The sequence below is a fragment of the Typopeltis vanoorti genome, chromosome 12, assembly GCF_054136105.1.
Source record: "Typopeltis vanoorti isolate ZY-2024b chromosome 12, IOZ_Tvanoo_1.0, whole genome shotgun sequence".
NCBI lineage: Eukaryota > Metazoa > Arthropoda > Arachnida > Uropygi > Thelyphonidae > Typopeltis > Typopeltis vanoorti.
In genome coordinates, this window is record NC_143560.1 from 62,782,029 (window position 1) to 62,798,808 (window position 16,780).

At 35.0% G+C, this 16,780-nt stretch overlaps 1 protein-coding gene across 3 annotated transcripts in view; it reads right to left on the reverse strand.

Annotated features, from left to right (window-relative positions):
• LOC150100838 (serine/threonine-protein kinase Nek7-like) overlaps positions 1–16,780 on the reverse strand; it is a 132,113-nt gene that overhangs the window by 62,198 nt on the left and 53,135 nt on the right. For all 3 annotated transcript variants that reach the window (XM_090401141.1, XM_090401143.1, XM_090401142.1), the window contains exon 6: positions 15,212–15,319. In XM_090401141.1, the coding sequence (XP_090257267.1) occupies positions 15,212–15,319 (108 nt within the window). The remainder of the gene's footprint in view (positions 1–15,211; positions 15,320–16,780) is intronic.

Genomic DNA, 16,780 nt, shown 5'->3' on the forward strand with positions numbered 1-16,780 from the left:
TATTATTCCGATCTTTTAAGTACACTAGATGAAAAAATTCGTGAGAAAAGACCCGGTTTGCAGAAGAAAAAAATCATTGTTCATCAGGACAATGCACCTGCCCCACAAAGGTGTTTTGGCAATGGGAAAATTAAGGGATCTGCACTATGAATTATTGGAACATCCACCCTATTCCCCAGATTTGGCTCCTTCTGACTTCACAAAACTAAAGCTCTTCTTCTCTGGTCAGCCTTTTCCTTTGAATCAAGAGGTGATTGCAGATCTTATTGAGAACCACTACAGGGACGGGATAAAACTCGCTGGAATAAATGTATTAGTCTTAAGGGAAATTATGTTGAAAAATAAAAATAATTTTGAAATTATAAATTCATTTTTTCATTGTTAGGTTGAGAACTTTTCAGACTACCCTCATAAAAGACTGTTTGATTCCATTTTTTTGAGAAGGATAGTGAGCCAACTAATGTGGCATGTAGCATCCAGTGAAGGTATGTGTGCAATAAATAGAAGTACAGTAAACCCTCGATTTAACGGACTAATGGGACTAAGGCGTGTCCATTAAATCGAAAGCCCATTAAATTGTGAATTTTTTAAAATAAAAATATCTGTACCATTATACTGCAATTTTATCAATATTAGCACTGTAATAACAAAAAAATTGTTTTACACACACTTTTAGATAAGTTAATGTGAAGTTAGTGTTTGATGTTGAGGTGCTTAGTTTAGGTAACCCTGCTTTAAAAAAAAACTATCAAGTTTTTTTTAACTTTTGAATTCTGCTGTTTTTTTATAATTAACCCCCTAAAATTACAAAAATGAGTGTAATAAAACTGCCGCAGAAAGTCACGACACGCAACAAAAGAATCAATTACAGTGCAATTGGTGTGTTCGTGTCCTAATCATTCGCCGATTATGAGTGGCGACTCATTTATGTCGGCTAAATTACTACAGTGTTTTTCCGACATATGGCCTATTCGCCAAGATTTGTTAAAAATAACAGGAAATTAATAACAAAAAATAACCTGTTAATTTAATTATAAGCAAATCTTGGTTAAAAGCATTTTAAAATTAACAGGGTGTCAATTTTCAAGTGACATACGGACCAGAAATTTTGTCCTTTAAATCGAGGATTTACTGTAGTTAGTTTTCAACTGAAGAAGAGCAATTTTTGTTTATTGTTTATTTTTGCTAGAAAAACAGGTAAAGTATCTTCTTTGTGGGGCCAGACAGCAAAGAAAGACATTGAAAAAGAAAGCTGAAGTTGTACAGATGAGAAAATGATTTCTTCCAGATGTTGGAGATAAAAGTTTGCAAAAACAGGGTGGCTCCCCCATAGCAGCCACTTAAAGTTGTCTATAAAATCTGCCTTGACAAATAAAATAATCTGAGTTTATGACAGTCAAACAATTAGATTATATCCTGAGGAAAGGCTTGTGAGAGCAGATGAAAAAGTGAATAAAGATTCAATGTCAAAGCTGATCATTGGTAGAAGGGATAAATATTTCACTTCATCCAGGAAATCTGAAGAATTTTAAAATAGAGAGAAACTATGCAATCCATGATTGGCAAAGAAGATGCCCTCTTTTTTTTTGTGAATCTTAGGAAGTAGGGTGGAGGGGGCAAGAAGCAAAATACATGCTAAGTTTCTATATGGTATCTCCATCAAGAATGGCAACTTCATCTAGTAGTGAGTTTAACTTTCTGAATTGGCTGTTAGTGGATTGTGATCAAGTTCTGGTAAGTAGATCTGTCATACAGCGAGAGATCTTTCTTTTGTATTATGAGGAGTTCATCACAACAGAAGCTTTCCCTTTGTCTGCCTTTAATAATGAGATGACTTTTCTGCTGGAAAAATGTTTGCAAAAGGAGTCTGACTTTCATTAGCAAAGAGAAACAAAGTTTGTTAGCCTCAACTGGAGAGAGTGGATACATTCATTCAGTGTTGTGGCAGAAATCCAAGCATAGTATTTTCTTCGAAACTATAACAAACTTGCACCTTTGTAAAAAACAAGAATTTCATTTTCAGTTGAAGGGCATCCTGAGACGTTTACTACCCAATTATCTGGTACAGTATGAGGTGGACTTCTGTGAAGAAAATATTACATGAACATCAAAATTATATATCATTAATAAGAAATCTGAGAAAGCTGGCCTAGCACAACATGGAACTGATACTGACAACAATATCTTCTGTTCTGAAACATGCTTACTCCATTGTTGCTGCCATAAGGTTGAATGCTTGTTTTATAGAGAGGGCCAAAGCTTTGCATCATCCAAACCTGAAATGGAATGACTGCTCTCCTTACTGAAAATATGGAGAAGTCTCATTCTAATCAGGCATCATTAATAATATATATATTTTTTAAAATAAATGAATGCTTCTTTTGTTAACCACTTTTGTTCTATTTATACCATCAGGCAGCTCTTACTATTTTAAATAATCCACTATTCATGTTCTACCTTGTACATCAATACCCTCATACAAACAATGATGACCTGCAATTTTCAGGTTAAAATATATGATTAATAAGGTCATCATCATCAAATTCCTGACATGTACCCTCAAGGGGTGCACAGGATATGATAGTACTACATGAAAAATTTACATCATTACTAACTTCCTATTTACAATTTTCCTCCAATTCAGTCTGTTACTTGTCAAGACTCCAACGTTATCAAATCTTATATTCCTATTATCTAAGGCACTTTGTACCGAATCAATCTACCTATATCTTAGTCTTCCTCTGGGTCGTTTTCCTGCCAACCTAGCAGAGAACACTTGGTTTGCTAATCTTTCCTCGCCCATTCTGTTTACGTGACCATACCACCTGGGATTAGCTCTGCTAACACATTCCTGGATGCTGACAATGTCAAGTTCTTTACTATATCCTCGTTTTTAATATGATATTGCCATTCATGCCATCTGTTCATGCCTCTAATCTTTCTCAGGACTCTCACATCTGCAGTCTCTAGTCTTTGGTCAAGTGTTTTACTTCTGAGCCAGCTCTCAGATCCATAAGTTAAAACTGGTTTGAACACTGTCTTGTACACAGCTAATTTAGTGTTCTGACTAAGTTCTCTCTTATTCCATATGATTTATTCAATTGACTTCCCACCATACCAGCTTTGCTGATTCTGTTGTCTATTTCTATATTCAATTTACCATCTTCACTAAAAATCGTTCCTAAGTAGCTGAAATGTTTTACATGTTCCACAGGTTCTCCATTTACAACACAGTTGACATTTTCAATAATTTTGCCTATTTTCATTGTCTTTGTCTTTTTATTGCTGACTTTCATACCATATCTATTACAACAATTATTCAATTTAGTCAGGGAATCTAGCAGACTTGTAGCGGATTTATTTAGAAGTATAACATCGTCCGCATAAAGCAAAGAGCTGACATTAACATTTCCAATTTTGATATCATGTTTAATACCACTTTCCTTCATAATGTGATCCATATAGATAATGAATAACAGAGGGGATAATGTACATCCTTGTCTAACACCAGATTTAACATTAAACCATCTTCCTGTACTTCCTTGAATTCTAACTGCTGACATGCAACTGAAATAAAGACTAAGTATTGCTTGATATAATGCCCCATTAACATCACATAACTGTAGCGTATTGAATAGCTTCTCTCTTGGCACCTTGTCATATGCCTTTTCCAGATCGACAAAACTTAAATACTGATCTTTGTTATATTCCCATGCTTTCTCAACTAATTGTCGTAAAGTGAAGATCTGATCCTGACAGCCTCTATTTGGCCTGAATCCAGCTTGTTATTCATCAAGCTTTTCTTCCACAATTCTTCTCAACCGTTTCTCAAGTATGCTGGCATAAATCTTGCCTGGAACACTCAGTAGGGAAATACCTCTGTAATTCTCACATTCGGTTTTATTTCCCTTTTTTTATATATGGGTACTATTAGAGCTCTACTCCAATCATCAGAAATTCGTTCCTCTGTCCAGGCTTTCTGAACTATGCAGTGCAGCCACTGTAAGACATTTATACCTCCTTACTTGAGAATTTCTATTCGAATATCATCTACTCCTGCTGCCTTTCCACATTTCAAGCCTTTGATGGTTTTTTCTACTTCAAGTATGGATATGTATTCCTGACTGTAGGCCTGTAGAGTGTTTTTTACCACTGTGCTATCACTGCTTGTTTCATTTAGCAATTTTTCGAAGTAATTACTCCATACTTCAAGGATATCTTTTTATCCCGTTTTCTTGTCACCTTAATCGTCTCTAACTCCTTTTGCAGCACTCTTTCCTCCATTTCTAAGCTTCTTCAACAACCTCCAGAATATCTTACCACCTTCTTGAGATTTATTTTCTATGTTCTTGCCAAAGTCCTCCCATGACTTTTGTTTAGCTAGTTTTAGTGTTTAGCTTTCTTACATTTGTCTCTGTATTCTCTAAGAGCACAAGCTAACTTATTTCCATGAACTTTTGATATGCTTTCTTCTTTTCCTTCACTGCCTCTTTAACTTCCTGTGTCCACCATGGAGCTCTGATTTTTCTATCCTTGCAGACAACGTCACCACATGCCTCTCTGGCTGAATCGAACAGGGTTTTCTTCAAGATTTGCCACCAAATCTCCAAGCTATGGTTCTTGTTCTCAAACTCTTTCATTTTACCTTGAATAATCTTTGTATATTTTAGTCTGCAGTTCACATCTGAGAGCTGCTCAACTTTTATTCACTTTAAGACTTTCTTGCATGTCATTCTTTTCAATATGAAATTCAATTTTATCCTGCTCAAGACTAAATAGTGATCACTTACAATTTCAAATACTCTGTACACTCTGATAATCAATACTTAAGAAATTGGCAGCGTACACTAGAAATATAAATTAAATCAACTTTAATATATACTTTCCAATATTTCAGCAACGTCACGTTGCCTTCTTCATGGGAACTTAAGATAAAGACATGTGCATGCAAGTACTACATAACATCAAATGAGAAACGAAGCGAGGAAGCTACGTTTTCCTAAAGTTCTGATGGTGCCCCCTGGCGGGCTATATTAGGTGTTCTTGGCCTTTGGGCTGAAGTTCTTCTGATGTATGTTTCCCAAATTTGGAGGGGGCAAGAAGCAAAATACATGCTAAGTTTCTGTATGGTATCTCCATCAAGAACAATAGCTGTCTCAAGCAGTTTCATGAATTCCAAATTTGTTGAGGTTTGGCATGTTCCTAAGGGCTGAGGCTGATTCCGTGAATAGTCTTTCAAATTTGAACTTGCTGCAGTGTATTACTGTGGCTTTCTTCCACCTTATTCTGTGGCGAGTATCCAGAGCATGGTCTGCAAGCCCAGAGTGGCTGTACTGGTGAAATCAGATGTAGTTCTTGTGTTCTGAGATTCTGATATTTGCTGTCCTGCCTGTTTGGCCAAAGTAGGACAATTTACAGCTGCAAAAGACCTGGTATACCATGTGTATACACCAGGTAGGTCTAGGGGAAGTGGTTGGTCTTTAGTGGAGGAGATAAGGGATGCCAATTTTCTATATAGTCTGTAGCAAGTGGTCAAGTCATGTTTTTTTTTTTTTTTAGGATTTTTGTAATTTTTTCCGAGGTGCCTCGGATGTAGGGAATGGTGATGGATTTAAAGCAATCTTTTTTGTGAAGGAGGGGAGGGGGAAGTGGGTTGTGGATATCTGGTTTTAGTATTTTGGGGGGTGGGATAGCCATTGGCTGAGAAAGTGTTAAGGATGTTATTTAGTTCAGTGGTTAGATCTTGGTCATATGAACAGATTAGCTTAGCTCTGTTGAATATTGTCTTAATAACTCCATATTGTTGTGAGGGGGGAGGATTGTTGGTGAATATATCTGCCTGTATTGGTGGGTTTTCTAAAAACTGAGAAAACCGAGGTACCATCAGGTTGGTGGGTTGACTAGTGTGTCTAGGAAGGGGAGGCTATTGTTTTCATCTTTTTCCAGGGTGAACTTGATTCTAGGGCATCGGTTGTTTAAGTGTGTTAAGAAGGAGAGGATTGCATCCGGGCCATGCGGCCAAATAGCGAACACATCATCAACATAGCGAAGCCATATGGTAGGTTTTTGTGGGGCAGAGTTTAAGGCTTTCTCTTCAAAATTCTCCATAAAGAAGTTGGCCAAGAGCAGAGAAAGGGGACTATTCATGGAATCAGCCTAAGCCCTTAGGAACATGCCACACCTCAACAAATTTGGATGCATGAGACTGTCCCAAATTTGGGAAACATACATCAGAAGAACTTCATCCCAAAGGCCAAGAACACCTAATATAGCCAGATGTTTTCCTAAAGTCCTGATGGAACCATCAGGACTTCAGGAAAACGTAGCTTCCTCGCTTCGTTTCTCATTTGATGTTATGTAGTACTTGCGTGCACAAGTCTTTATCTTAAGTTCTCATGAAGAAGGCAATGTGACGTTGCCGAAATATCAGAAAGTATATATTAAAGTTGATTTAATTTATATTTCTAGTGTACACTGTCAATTCCTTAAGTATTAATTATCATGTTTAACCAGCGTATAAGCCTTTCTACAATAATTACTATCTGTACACTCTGGTGTCCTGCACCAGACAGAAAACATCACTATAGTTCGCCCACTGATTTGAGGTCCCTTGACACTTTCTGCGCATGTCAGAAAAAGGAGAATCCATTCCGATAATAGGGTAATCAGTCTGTCTTCTGGGATGTAATAATAAACAAACTGAGTTTGTTTATTATTACAGGTCGGAAAATTTAGCTTTTCTTTTACGAACATTGCTGTTTTTAAAGTGTAACTATTTTGTTTGTATAACAGTTGGAAAAATGTACGTAGAGTGTTAATACGTGCAAATACTGCGTTCTACATAAAACAATGTCACTTCGCTCCATGATAAGTTTCCTTTTATTCTGGGACTTTTTAAAACAAAATCCGATTTCATGAAGTATTTTCCTTAGAGTTTTTCTTTTCCAAGGAAAATTAATTTTTTCTTTAAGCACAGGAATCAATTTCGGAACAGTTGGCACTCTTTTCTCGACCACGTAAAATTCGTGAATAGCTCTTCTTATAACGACTACATCAAAATCATTCAAAGCTACGGTTTCGATGGTTTTCTTTCTCTGGCGCTTTTTTTTAGGAGATTTAAATTTTGGCTTACCTTCACCTTTTGATTCCCTACGAATTCTTTTAACAGTCGACCCTGATACGGCCGCAATTGCACTTGCATTTTATGACTTGAGAAAGGGGAACAAGAAGACGGCCTTCTGACGATTCTTTTTCGCAGAATGTCAGCACATTATTCAATATTCTTTTGCAAGAGCTACTGACATGTAACAATAGAACTTGTTGACTGTACTGGATCCATCATACAAATTAATAATAAAAAAATAATGCAAAAAGAGAACAACAAAAATCAAGCTAGTACAGCGACAGACAAGAAAGCACGTGATTTCGCATGTTGGCGACTAATTCGTACATCCTTCATTTCTTTCTCCCCTTCAGCATGAATCGACTATTCTTGGCACCAAGCCAAGAAGGGATCTAGAAATGGTGGGCAAACTATATCAACAATAACATAATGAGACTTTTCTTATTCCTTGTCTTCTCTCTGCATGTGAATTTGTGCACATTTTTATGTTGGGACATGGTGTTAGTAATAACCAGTCCATGTCCTGAGCAGAAATCCAACAGGCATTTGCCATTATTATTAGCTTTGCTCTTTTCTCCAAATTTTCCCTAAATATATTTGTATGTCTGACAATCACTTCCTACTCTGCTATTTAGATCTCCAATAAGGACCAACTTTTCCTTTTTCATTGCATCAGTAGCTTTCTCTAGAGCCTCAAAAAATTCCTCCACTTCTACCTTAGTAGAGCCTTCTGTGGGACCATAGGCACAAATAAGTTTCATTGTCCAATTCACCATTCTGATATTTGCCCACATCACTCTACTTGAGATTGCCTGCCATTCAAGAAGATTAGCCTCGTATTTAGTGTTGAATATGAGATGGAATATAACATTTTGTATTTATTGTTCACCAGTTTTTGTCTTTTTTGTTTCAATCACCCCATTATGCCGATCTGGTACTTATCTAATTCCTCAGCTAGCTCCATTTCTTTGCCATTCAGGCGTCTTATGTTGATAGTACCGATCTTTAACTCTGGTGATGTTGAGTTGAGTGTGTGTTTTCAGATTTGGTCCAGTAGCTGACTTTTCGCTGTTTGCCCTGGTTACCTGGCGAAAACAACGGGGAACCTTGTTTAACCGGGCGACTTCCCAGCTGGCATGAAATTTTGTCATGTTGTACCATCATTTTCTATATTGGTTTAAGCCAATAAGAACACAATTTGGTCAGCTAAATTCCAAATTGCGAGTCCATCCTCATTTGTTCAGTATACCCAACAGGGTGCACCACAAGAAGGTGAAGATTGGACATTAGGTACGAAGCCCTGGTCGGTTCTCCGCATTCCTTTAAAGGCCATGTGGAGGTCTCCTCTCAGTTATACAGCTTTGATCCTTAAAAGGGTTTAATACTTTATTCATCCTTATCCTCGTGTTCACGTGTCATTTTGTCCTACATCATATTCAAACAGCATGTGACTGTGACTTACATGGTTTTTCTTAACTTGAATGAAAACCTTTGGAATGAATTAACAGTGCAGCTCAAGGACTTACTGTACTTGTAAACTCCATTCTCACTATTATCTAATTGTTGCTATGTGCATACTTTGGCAAACTGTTTTGTTTATGCATGGAAGATTGTTGGGTGTAAACTAGCAAAATATCATCATCATCATGCCTAGCAAGGATTTACACCTACAGTGGCCTGTTCTGGCCTTATTAGTGATCGTTGAATCTTTTAAAAGGACGTCCTAGTTTTCTTTTTCCTAATGATTTGTAAATTAAGGCTTGTTTTGGTAATCTTTCTGTTTTCATTCTTTAACATGTTCCATCCATTTATGTTTATATTTTTAAATTTTTTCTATTACTGATTCTTGGTTTAATTCTTTCATAATTTCTTCGTTTCTTTTGTGATCAAATAGAGTACACTTTGGTTTTTCTCATAAACTTTATTCCAGTTATTATTAATCTTTGTCTTTTTGTTTTATTGTCCAGATTTCACTTCCATACAATAGGACTGGTAGGGCTAATGTATTGTATACTTTTAGTCTGGTTTGTTTTTGTGCTAGGTTTGGCTTAAATATAGAGTTAATTACAACTGTTATTTTTAAATATTTTGCAATTTTTAGGTTTATATCTTTTTCATTTTCACATGTAATCATACATCCTAGGTAGTTAAATGAATTAACCTGTTCTAAGATCTTGTTATCTATTACTATTTTAGTTCTCACTTGATCTTGTCCTTTAAACACCATTGTTTTTTATTTTTCTGTTGATATCATCATACCATAATCTTTGGCTATCTCATTTAAATTTAAAATACCTTTCTGTAAGTTATCTTCAGAATTTGTAATTATTATTTGGTCATTGGCAAAAAGGAGAGTGTTAAAGTCACAGTAGAAGAAAGTTTTATACTTGATGGAAATTTTTATTCCATTTTATTATTATTTCATTTAGATAAATATTAAAAAGAGTTGCTGCAAGGGGACATCCCTGTTGGACTCCTTGATTTATATTTCTTTTATATGATAGCTCATGATTTAATTTTATTTGTATTTGATTATTTTCATATATACTTATAACTTTTAGAATATTATTTGATATTTGCATTTCTTTTAATACATTAAATAAAATGCTTCTTTTAACTTTGTCAATAAATGTAATATGTGTTTCTAAATTGTATTCTTTTCTTTTCTCTATTATTAATTTTAGGCAGAAGGCCTGGACTATACATGATAGTCGTTTTCTAAATCCATTCTGTACTTCTAAAATAAAGTTTTCAAAATATTTTATTAGTTTGTTATTTAAAATCTGCTATATATTTTGTAACAGGAATTTAGTATACTTCTATCTCTATAGTTTTTAGGGTCGTCTCTACTACCTTTTTTGAAGATAGGGATCACAATTGCTTTTTTCCATTCTATCGGGGGGGGGGGGGGTTACTAGTTGAAGAGATTTTATTTAAAAGTAATAGGAGTCTTCGTATTTATATAATTCTGTAAATCCACTTTGCAGTATAAGTTAGGTTCATCCTGAACCTAACTTATCTTCATCAGGTGATTTTCAGTTTCTTGTTTCTTTCAGGCTAATTTCTAATTCTTCTTTAGTTATTTCATTTTCATTAATTGTTTGCTAGTTATCTTTTGTAAAATATTTATCAGTCCACAATTCTGCATAGAAATTCTTTTAATTTCAATCTCATTTTCCTTTTTTCCCTCTTTTACTTTGTTGTGTCGAGGGTTTATTAATCATCGGACCTCAAACCGTCCACAGGATAAGGTGGTCAGCCCTACAACCAGTTGAATCCTGTCTGTAGTGTTGAGTTCTCGAGGTCGGTTTGCCTGCTTTGTGGGATGAAAAAATCCCAGCTAAACGGGGGGGGGGGGGGAGAACCCCTACTGCCAGCACCCAAGCCTGGCTAACTTGGCTATGGTTGATGAAGATCCTTCAGCTCCTCACGTCTTCAACAGGAATCAAACCCTAGGACAATCTTTCCCCAGGAATATTGTTGTGAAGCACACAGCCAATTCGGTGTTTAATTTTATGTTTTCTTTAGTATCTGTACTAAGTGTTTCAAAATCTTATATATACTGGGTCTTATTTTATATAAATCCTTATTGAAAGGCTTATACGCTGGTTAGACATGATAATTAATAATTAAGGAATTGACAGCATACACTAGAAGTATAAATTAAAACAACACTAATAAATATTTTCCAATATTTCGGCAATGTCAAGTTACCATCTTCTATGGGAACTTAAATAAAGAACAGGTGCACGCAAGTACTACATAACAGCAAATGAGAAAAGAAGCGAGGAAGCTACCATTTTCCTAAAGTCCTGATGGTGTCCCCTGGCAGGCTATATTGGTAGTTATTGGCCTTTGGGCTGAAGTTCTTCTGATATATGTTTCCCAAATTTGGGGAAGTCTTATACACCCAAATTTGTTGAGGTTTGGCATGTTCCTAAGGGCTGAGGCTGATTCCATGAATAGTCTTTCATATTTGAACTTGCTGCAGTGTATTACTGTGGCTTTTCCACCTTATTCTGTGGCGGGTATCCAGAGAATGGTCTGCAAGCCCAGAGTGGCTATACTGGTGAAATCGGATGTAGTCCTTGTGTACTGAGATTCTGATATTTGCTGTCCTGCCTGTTTGGCCAAAGCAGCACTTCTCCACATAGAATTTAGCACTGTGATCAAGCTTGAATGTATTTACGTTGTTATATCAGTATGTTTTCATATTATCTTAAAACTGACTCTTAAGAAGGAAAACTAATTATATTTTTTACATTAAGTGCCAATAAAGCTCTCATAAAAATTAAAATGTCTGTCTGCTAATTGGATTCGCATTTCTGTAAGGATTAAACTTCCTTGACCAATTCACGGTTGGAGCAGTGCTCATTCGGATAAACCAGAAGCGTGTTTGGAAAAATGCTGTGGAGTTCCATCATTAAAAAAAAACATCTTCACATTAGTAAACAGTCACTTTTCAAATGCCTGCAAGCTCATTTCCCAACATAACTTTTATTTGCTTTTATAATGGTTGCGCACTTATGCTTTGAGTCATGTTCATGCTATGCATTTAATTAATGAAAACCGAGGTTGAGAATTCATTTCAGTTGAATGAGAGTTTCCTCCAGTCCATGAACGTCCATTAACAATATTAAAAATCTCGAGCAAGCTTCGCTTCATTGGTGAATAAAGTGCACCGTGGTTTCAAGTACTCGTTATTATTATAAGCCTTTAGGAATTTGAAGGAGTGAAAATATCAGTGAAGTTCCAGGAATGCATTGTTATGCTGCTAGAAGCACACCATTGCTCAGGGCCGTGGATGTAGCTTGGGGACCCCGGAACAGGATAGCGTCTTCGCCCACTTCAGGGAAAAGTGTAAGTACAGCTCTGTCATTGTTTTGAACGTAGTACAAATTCAGATGCAACACTGAATTATTAATTTTCTTCAGTAGTCAGTTTGGATCAGTGAAAACTTTCTGCTATCAGCAAGTTTCATTCAACAAGCAACCATTAGCAGTTGTTAGCGATTTCCGAAGGTGTTTATAAGCTCTGATAATACTTGCGACAACTACAAAATAAACAAACTACTAAGTTAATACTATACTACGTCACATGCAAAGTCAGCAGCGCTACGGTTACTGGCGGATGACCAACGAAATGATCTCATTTCCACCCACCAGATTCAGACCCATTTACTCACCTATAAACGTTGGAAGTTATTCCTTGTATACAACAAATCTGTTTAGATTACTCGTGAATTCTGAGCTAGAATTAACAGAGTAAAAACTCCACCTCTCCCCCGCAGTTTCAACAGGTTAAAATAAAATAAAAAAATCAAAATAGTTGCGTCTCCATATTTTAAATGCAGTAAACTTAACGGAAGAATGTTGAAGGAATACTCGACGGAGGAAAAAAAGTGAAACCGCAGTTATGAATGTTTAACGGTAGCTTCCTCACTTCTTTTTCTCATTTGCTGTTATGTAGTAGTTACGTGCACCTGTTCTTTATTTTAAGTTCCCATAGAAGATGGCAACGTGACGTTGCCGAAATATCGGAAAATATTTATTAAAGTTGTTTTAATTTATATTTCTAGCGTACGCTGTCAATTCCTTAATTATTAGTTATCATTTATACAGATCATGTTCTAAATTAGAAACAAATTTGCTTCATGATTCTCTACATGTTTTTTTTTTACTTCTCTTTTAGCTATGGCTCTTATTTATATATATTCTATTTCCTCTTCAAATCTTTTACTGCTTAACCATTTACGATAGGCTTCTTTTTTCATTTTGATCATTTCTTTAATTGCATCATTTCATATCTTCAGTTTTTTTCTCCTTTACTGAATTTTTTGGTCTTTCCTAAGCTTTCATTTGCTGCTATATTTAGTATCGTTTTTATATTAAGCCATTCTATTACTTCATTTTGTTTTATTTTATCTAAATATTGGTTAATTCTTTGTTCATATAGCTATTGTATATTTGTGTCATTTAATATTATAGTTTTTATAAACAATGTTTTATATTTTCTTTCTGTTCTTGTTATTTGTAGCCATTTAGGTGGTAATCTTAATTTTATTTTAATGAGAAAGTGGTCATTGCTTATTTCATATCCTCTGTGAACTCTAACATCTAGTGAAAATTTTGATGTCTTTTCATTTAAGATAAAATAATCTAATATTGATTTCCAGTCCAAGTATATTTATGTATGTCTTTATGTTCACAGAAAGAATTCATTATTTTCAGGTTACTATAAACTACAAAGTCTATCAATTTTTTACCATTCCTGTTTAGAGTATGTTCTCCATATATTCCTATATTATTATTAATTTTCGTGTTTCCAATTCTTGCATTTAAGTCTCCCACTAATATTACATAATCATTTTTATTTATTTTATTATATATATATTTTGTAATTGACTATAAAATTCAATATTATCTTGTTCTCTTCCTTCTTCTGAGGCATATAAACCAATTATTGTTAAATACCCTATCTATTAGCTTCTATTATTCTTTCATTCCATAATTTATAATGTTTTAACTGTTTTGAAAGAGAATTATAAATCCAAATCATAACACCTGTTTGTGCTTTTTGGTCTCTGTTAATTCCACTATATGTCACATTAAAATTTTCAGTTCTCATGGTTCCTTCTAATTTCTTTTTTGTTAGTGATTACTGCTATTTGAAAGTTTCTTTCATTTAACATTTGGTCTAATTCTATTTCTTTATATGCTATTCCTCTTACATTGCAGTTTGTTATATGGATTATATTTTGTCATTTCCATTTTTGTTTTACCTTTTCCATTCCAGGTTCGTTTTCCATAGATTCATTCCGATTACTTTTCTCTGTCGTCTTAAAAGTAGAATAATGTTCTCCATGTCTGGTGACTAGCCTGGCAATGAATAGTCCAGTTGTAGGGTTGCTACCTTAAGGCTTCTGGACTAGCCTTCTTCCAAATTTAAACCCATAAGGATGAATAGGGTATATTGAAGACGAAAGAGTAGAATTATAGTAGAAGTTTATAGAAGGGACATAGATATAATCCAGAAATGGAAAGACCCTATGTCCCTCGAGTACTCTAATAGCATAATCCTAGTCAACCTGGCTGGTCAAGTGGTTAGTGTATCCGCTCTCCTGCCAAAAGGCTGCGGGTTCAAATCCCGCTGTGGGCATGGATGTTTATGACTGTCTGTGGAAATACTAGTGGTGGCGGTGGTAGATGGCGATGATGTAGTTGCAGTCAGTTGGTGGATTGAATGGTGGCGACAGAGTTGTAGAGTAGGTGCCCTCCCTTGATGAGTCTATGGACTTCATGGAGGTGTCAAATAATAATAATAAAGGTCATAAAATAAGAAGAGTTGGCTGATAAGGTCTTATAGAAAATATTAAAGTGAGTGGATCTTCCTCAACGTAGAGGAAGAAGAGGATAGATCCAACTAGGGGACCATGAGAGTGCCACTTCCCTTACAATCAAGATGATTGTCCCGTATGGTCCTGTTGGTCCATGAGTCCTTATTCAATATATTCAGACCACCCCACACACACATATATATATATATGGTGGGCTCCCCTATCCACCACCCAGGGGATGTGGGGGACCCTGTAACCTCTAGACTAGCAAAATATCAACAAGCAAAATAAATAAATATCTCATTTATTTTCTAATTGTGTTGCAAATCAAACAAAAGTTACAGATGATAAATGAACACTTATTAAGTGAGTGTTACAAAATGGGAAGCAGAGAAAACACTGGATCAGATTCCCCTAGTGGGATCTTTTCTAGGATACAAGTTCTCTTCCTCATCATGGAGATCATCATGTGTTAGGTAACCCCCAATAGCATGTATTGAAGCATTATAATATCAGTTATTCCAAATTTTATTATTAACAGATGGTACCATTATAGCAATTAGTAATGATTGATATTAGTAGTTGTTAAGTTTCTATTTTGAGCTCATTGAGCATAAGAGGTAAAACTGAGATTAAAATCCTCTCTATGTTCTTCAGTGGCATGTCTTCAGACAAAGGGTTTGAGCTATTAGATAATGTTTTTCTCCCTATTATCAATGTAATTTATTTAAATATGATGTTGAATCACTTACCAAGGGAATGAGCTGCTAATGTTTTAGAACTGAAGAATCTTCCAAGACCTAAATCACCAAGTTTTGCATCACCTTTAGCTGTGACAAATACATTAGCTGGCTTTATATCTATATGGAAGGAATATTATTTCCTCTTAGTTAAAGTCTGCATCTATGTCCAATATTACTTTCAAAATGCCATTAAAAAGATACATTAAATGAATAAGTAAAATGTTTAGCTATTTATTCACAGTTTTTAGTGAAGAGGGCAAATTAAATATGGAAATAAACAACAGAATAAGCAAAACTGGTATGGTAGGGATCAGCTGACTAAATTATAACTAGTTCAGTCAAAGCACTAAAGTATTTATATACAAGAGAGTATTCGAACCAATTTTAACTTATGGATCTGAGAGTTAGCTTGGTTAGAAGTAAAAAGTTGATCAAAAACTGGAGACCAATGGTTCTGGGTTTGGTTTCTGATAAAAATTAGGGAAATGAATAGCTAGCATTAATGACAATTGTTAAATTGTGAATGAAGAATTTTATTATTATTAATACTTCATTCATGATTTAACATGAATTGCATTTCCTGAGCTAAGTTTGCTCCTAAGTAAATTGTAATTTAAACACTTACTGTTTTTTGTTCATTGAAATAATAATTGCAATTTTTTTTAGTTATTTATCTTATATAAATTCTTTATATTAACTTGTAAATATATCCTTAGCGAACTGTAATATATGCATTTTATTTGTTGTTACTGAAAGTGAAAGTATTTCTAAGGGACTCTGCTAATGTGATTTGATTGGCTGCTGCCAGAAAACTGTTATTTTGAGATAGCGCATGCCTTAGCATTGAGAACTGTACAACGATCACGTGGGAATTTCGTTGTAAACTGAAAGAGCGAGGAAAAACAAGTTTTCCTTCTTCCTTTATGAGATAAAGGAAGAAGGAACCAGAAGGAAATTGGAGAAAGAGTAGGAAGGTTGTGAGATGTGATCTAACCTGGGATCGTACGACATAACAAAGATTTGGAAATATGTTCTGATTTTAATGAATCTTACTTTGAACTCATATTTATTTATAATTTCCTGTCACCTCGTAAAGGAATTTACCTGAGTGAAAGGATAATAATATGATCGAGATTTATTGTAAGATAAATTATTATGAGCAAGAAAATACATTTTCCAGTCTTAACAAATAAGTTATTGAACTCAGAGATACTATAAGTTTTGTGTTGCTTATAGTGGAAGATTATCGAGTGCCTAGAAGTGCTGTAAGAGTTTTCCCATAATGTGCAAGCTATGATGATCATACCGATAAGAATATCTATTCTATAACTAATGTGTGATAGTGTTGCTTGTGTCCGGAGAACCTGGACAAATTTCATGTTGCTGGAGCCAGCTAGTCAAGCTTGAATGAGTGATATTATAAAACATTGTCCTTGTGAAACTAATGTGAGAAACTTCATTGAAGAATTAGTTTGTGTTTGAATGTGTTATCTCACAATGTATATGTAAATGCAAGACTGAGCCTTTTAAGAACTATTTTATTCCTCTGATAGATATTGATGATGCCAGCTAAGTGTT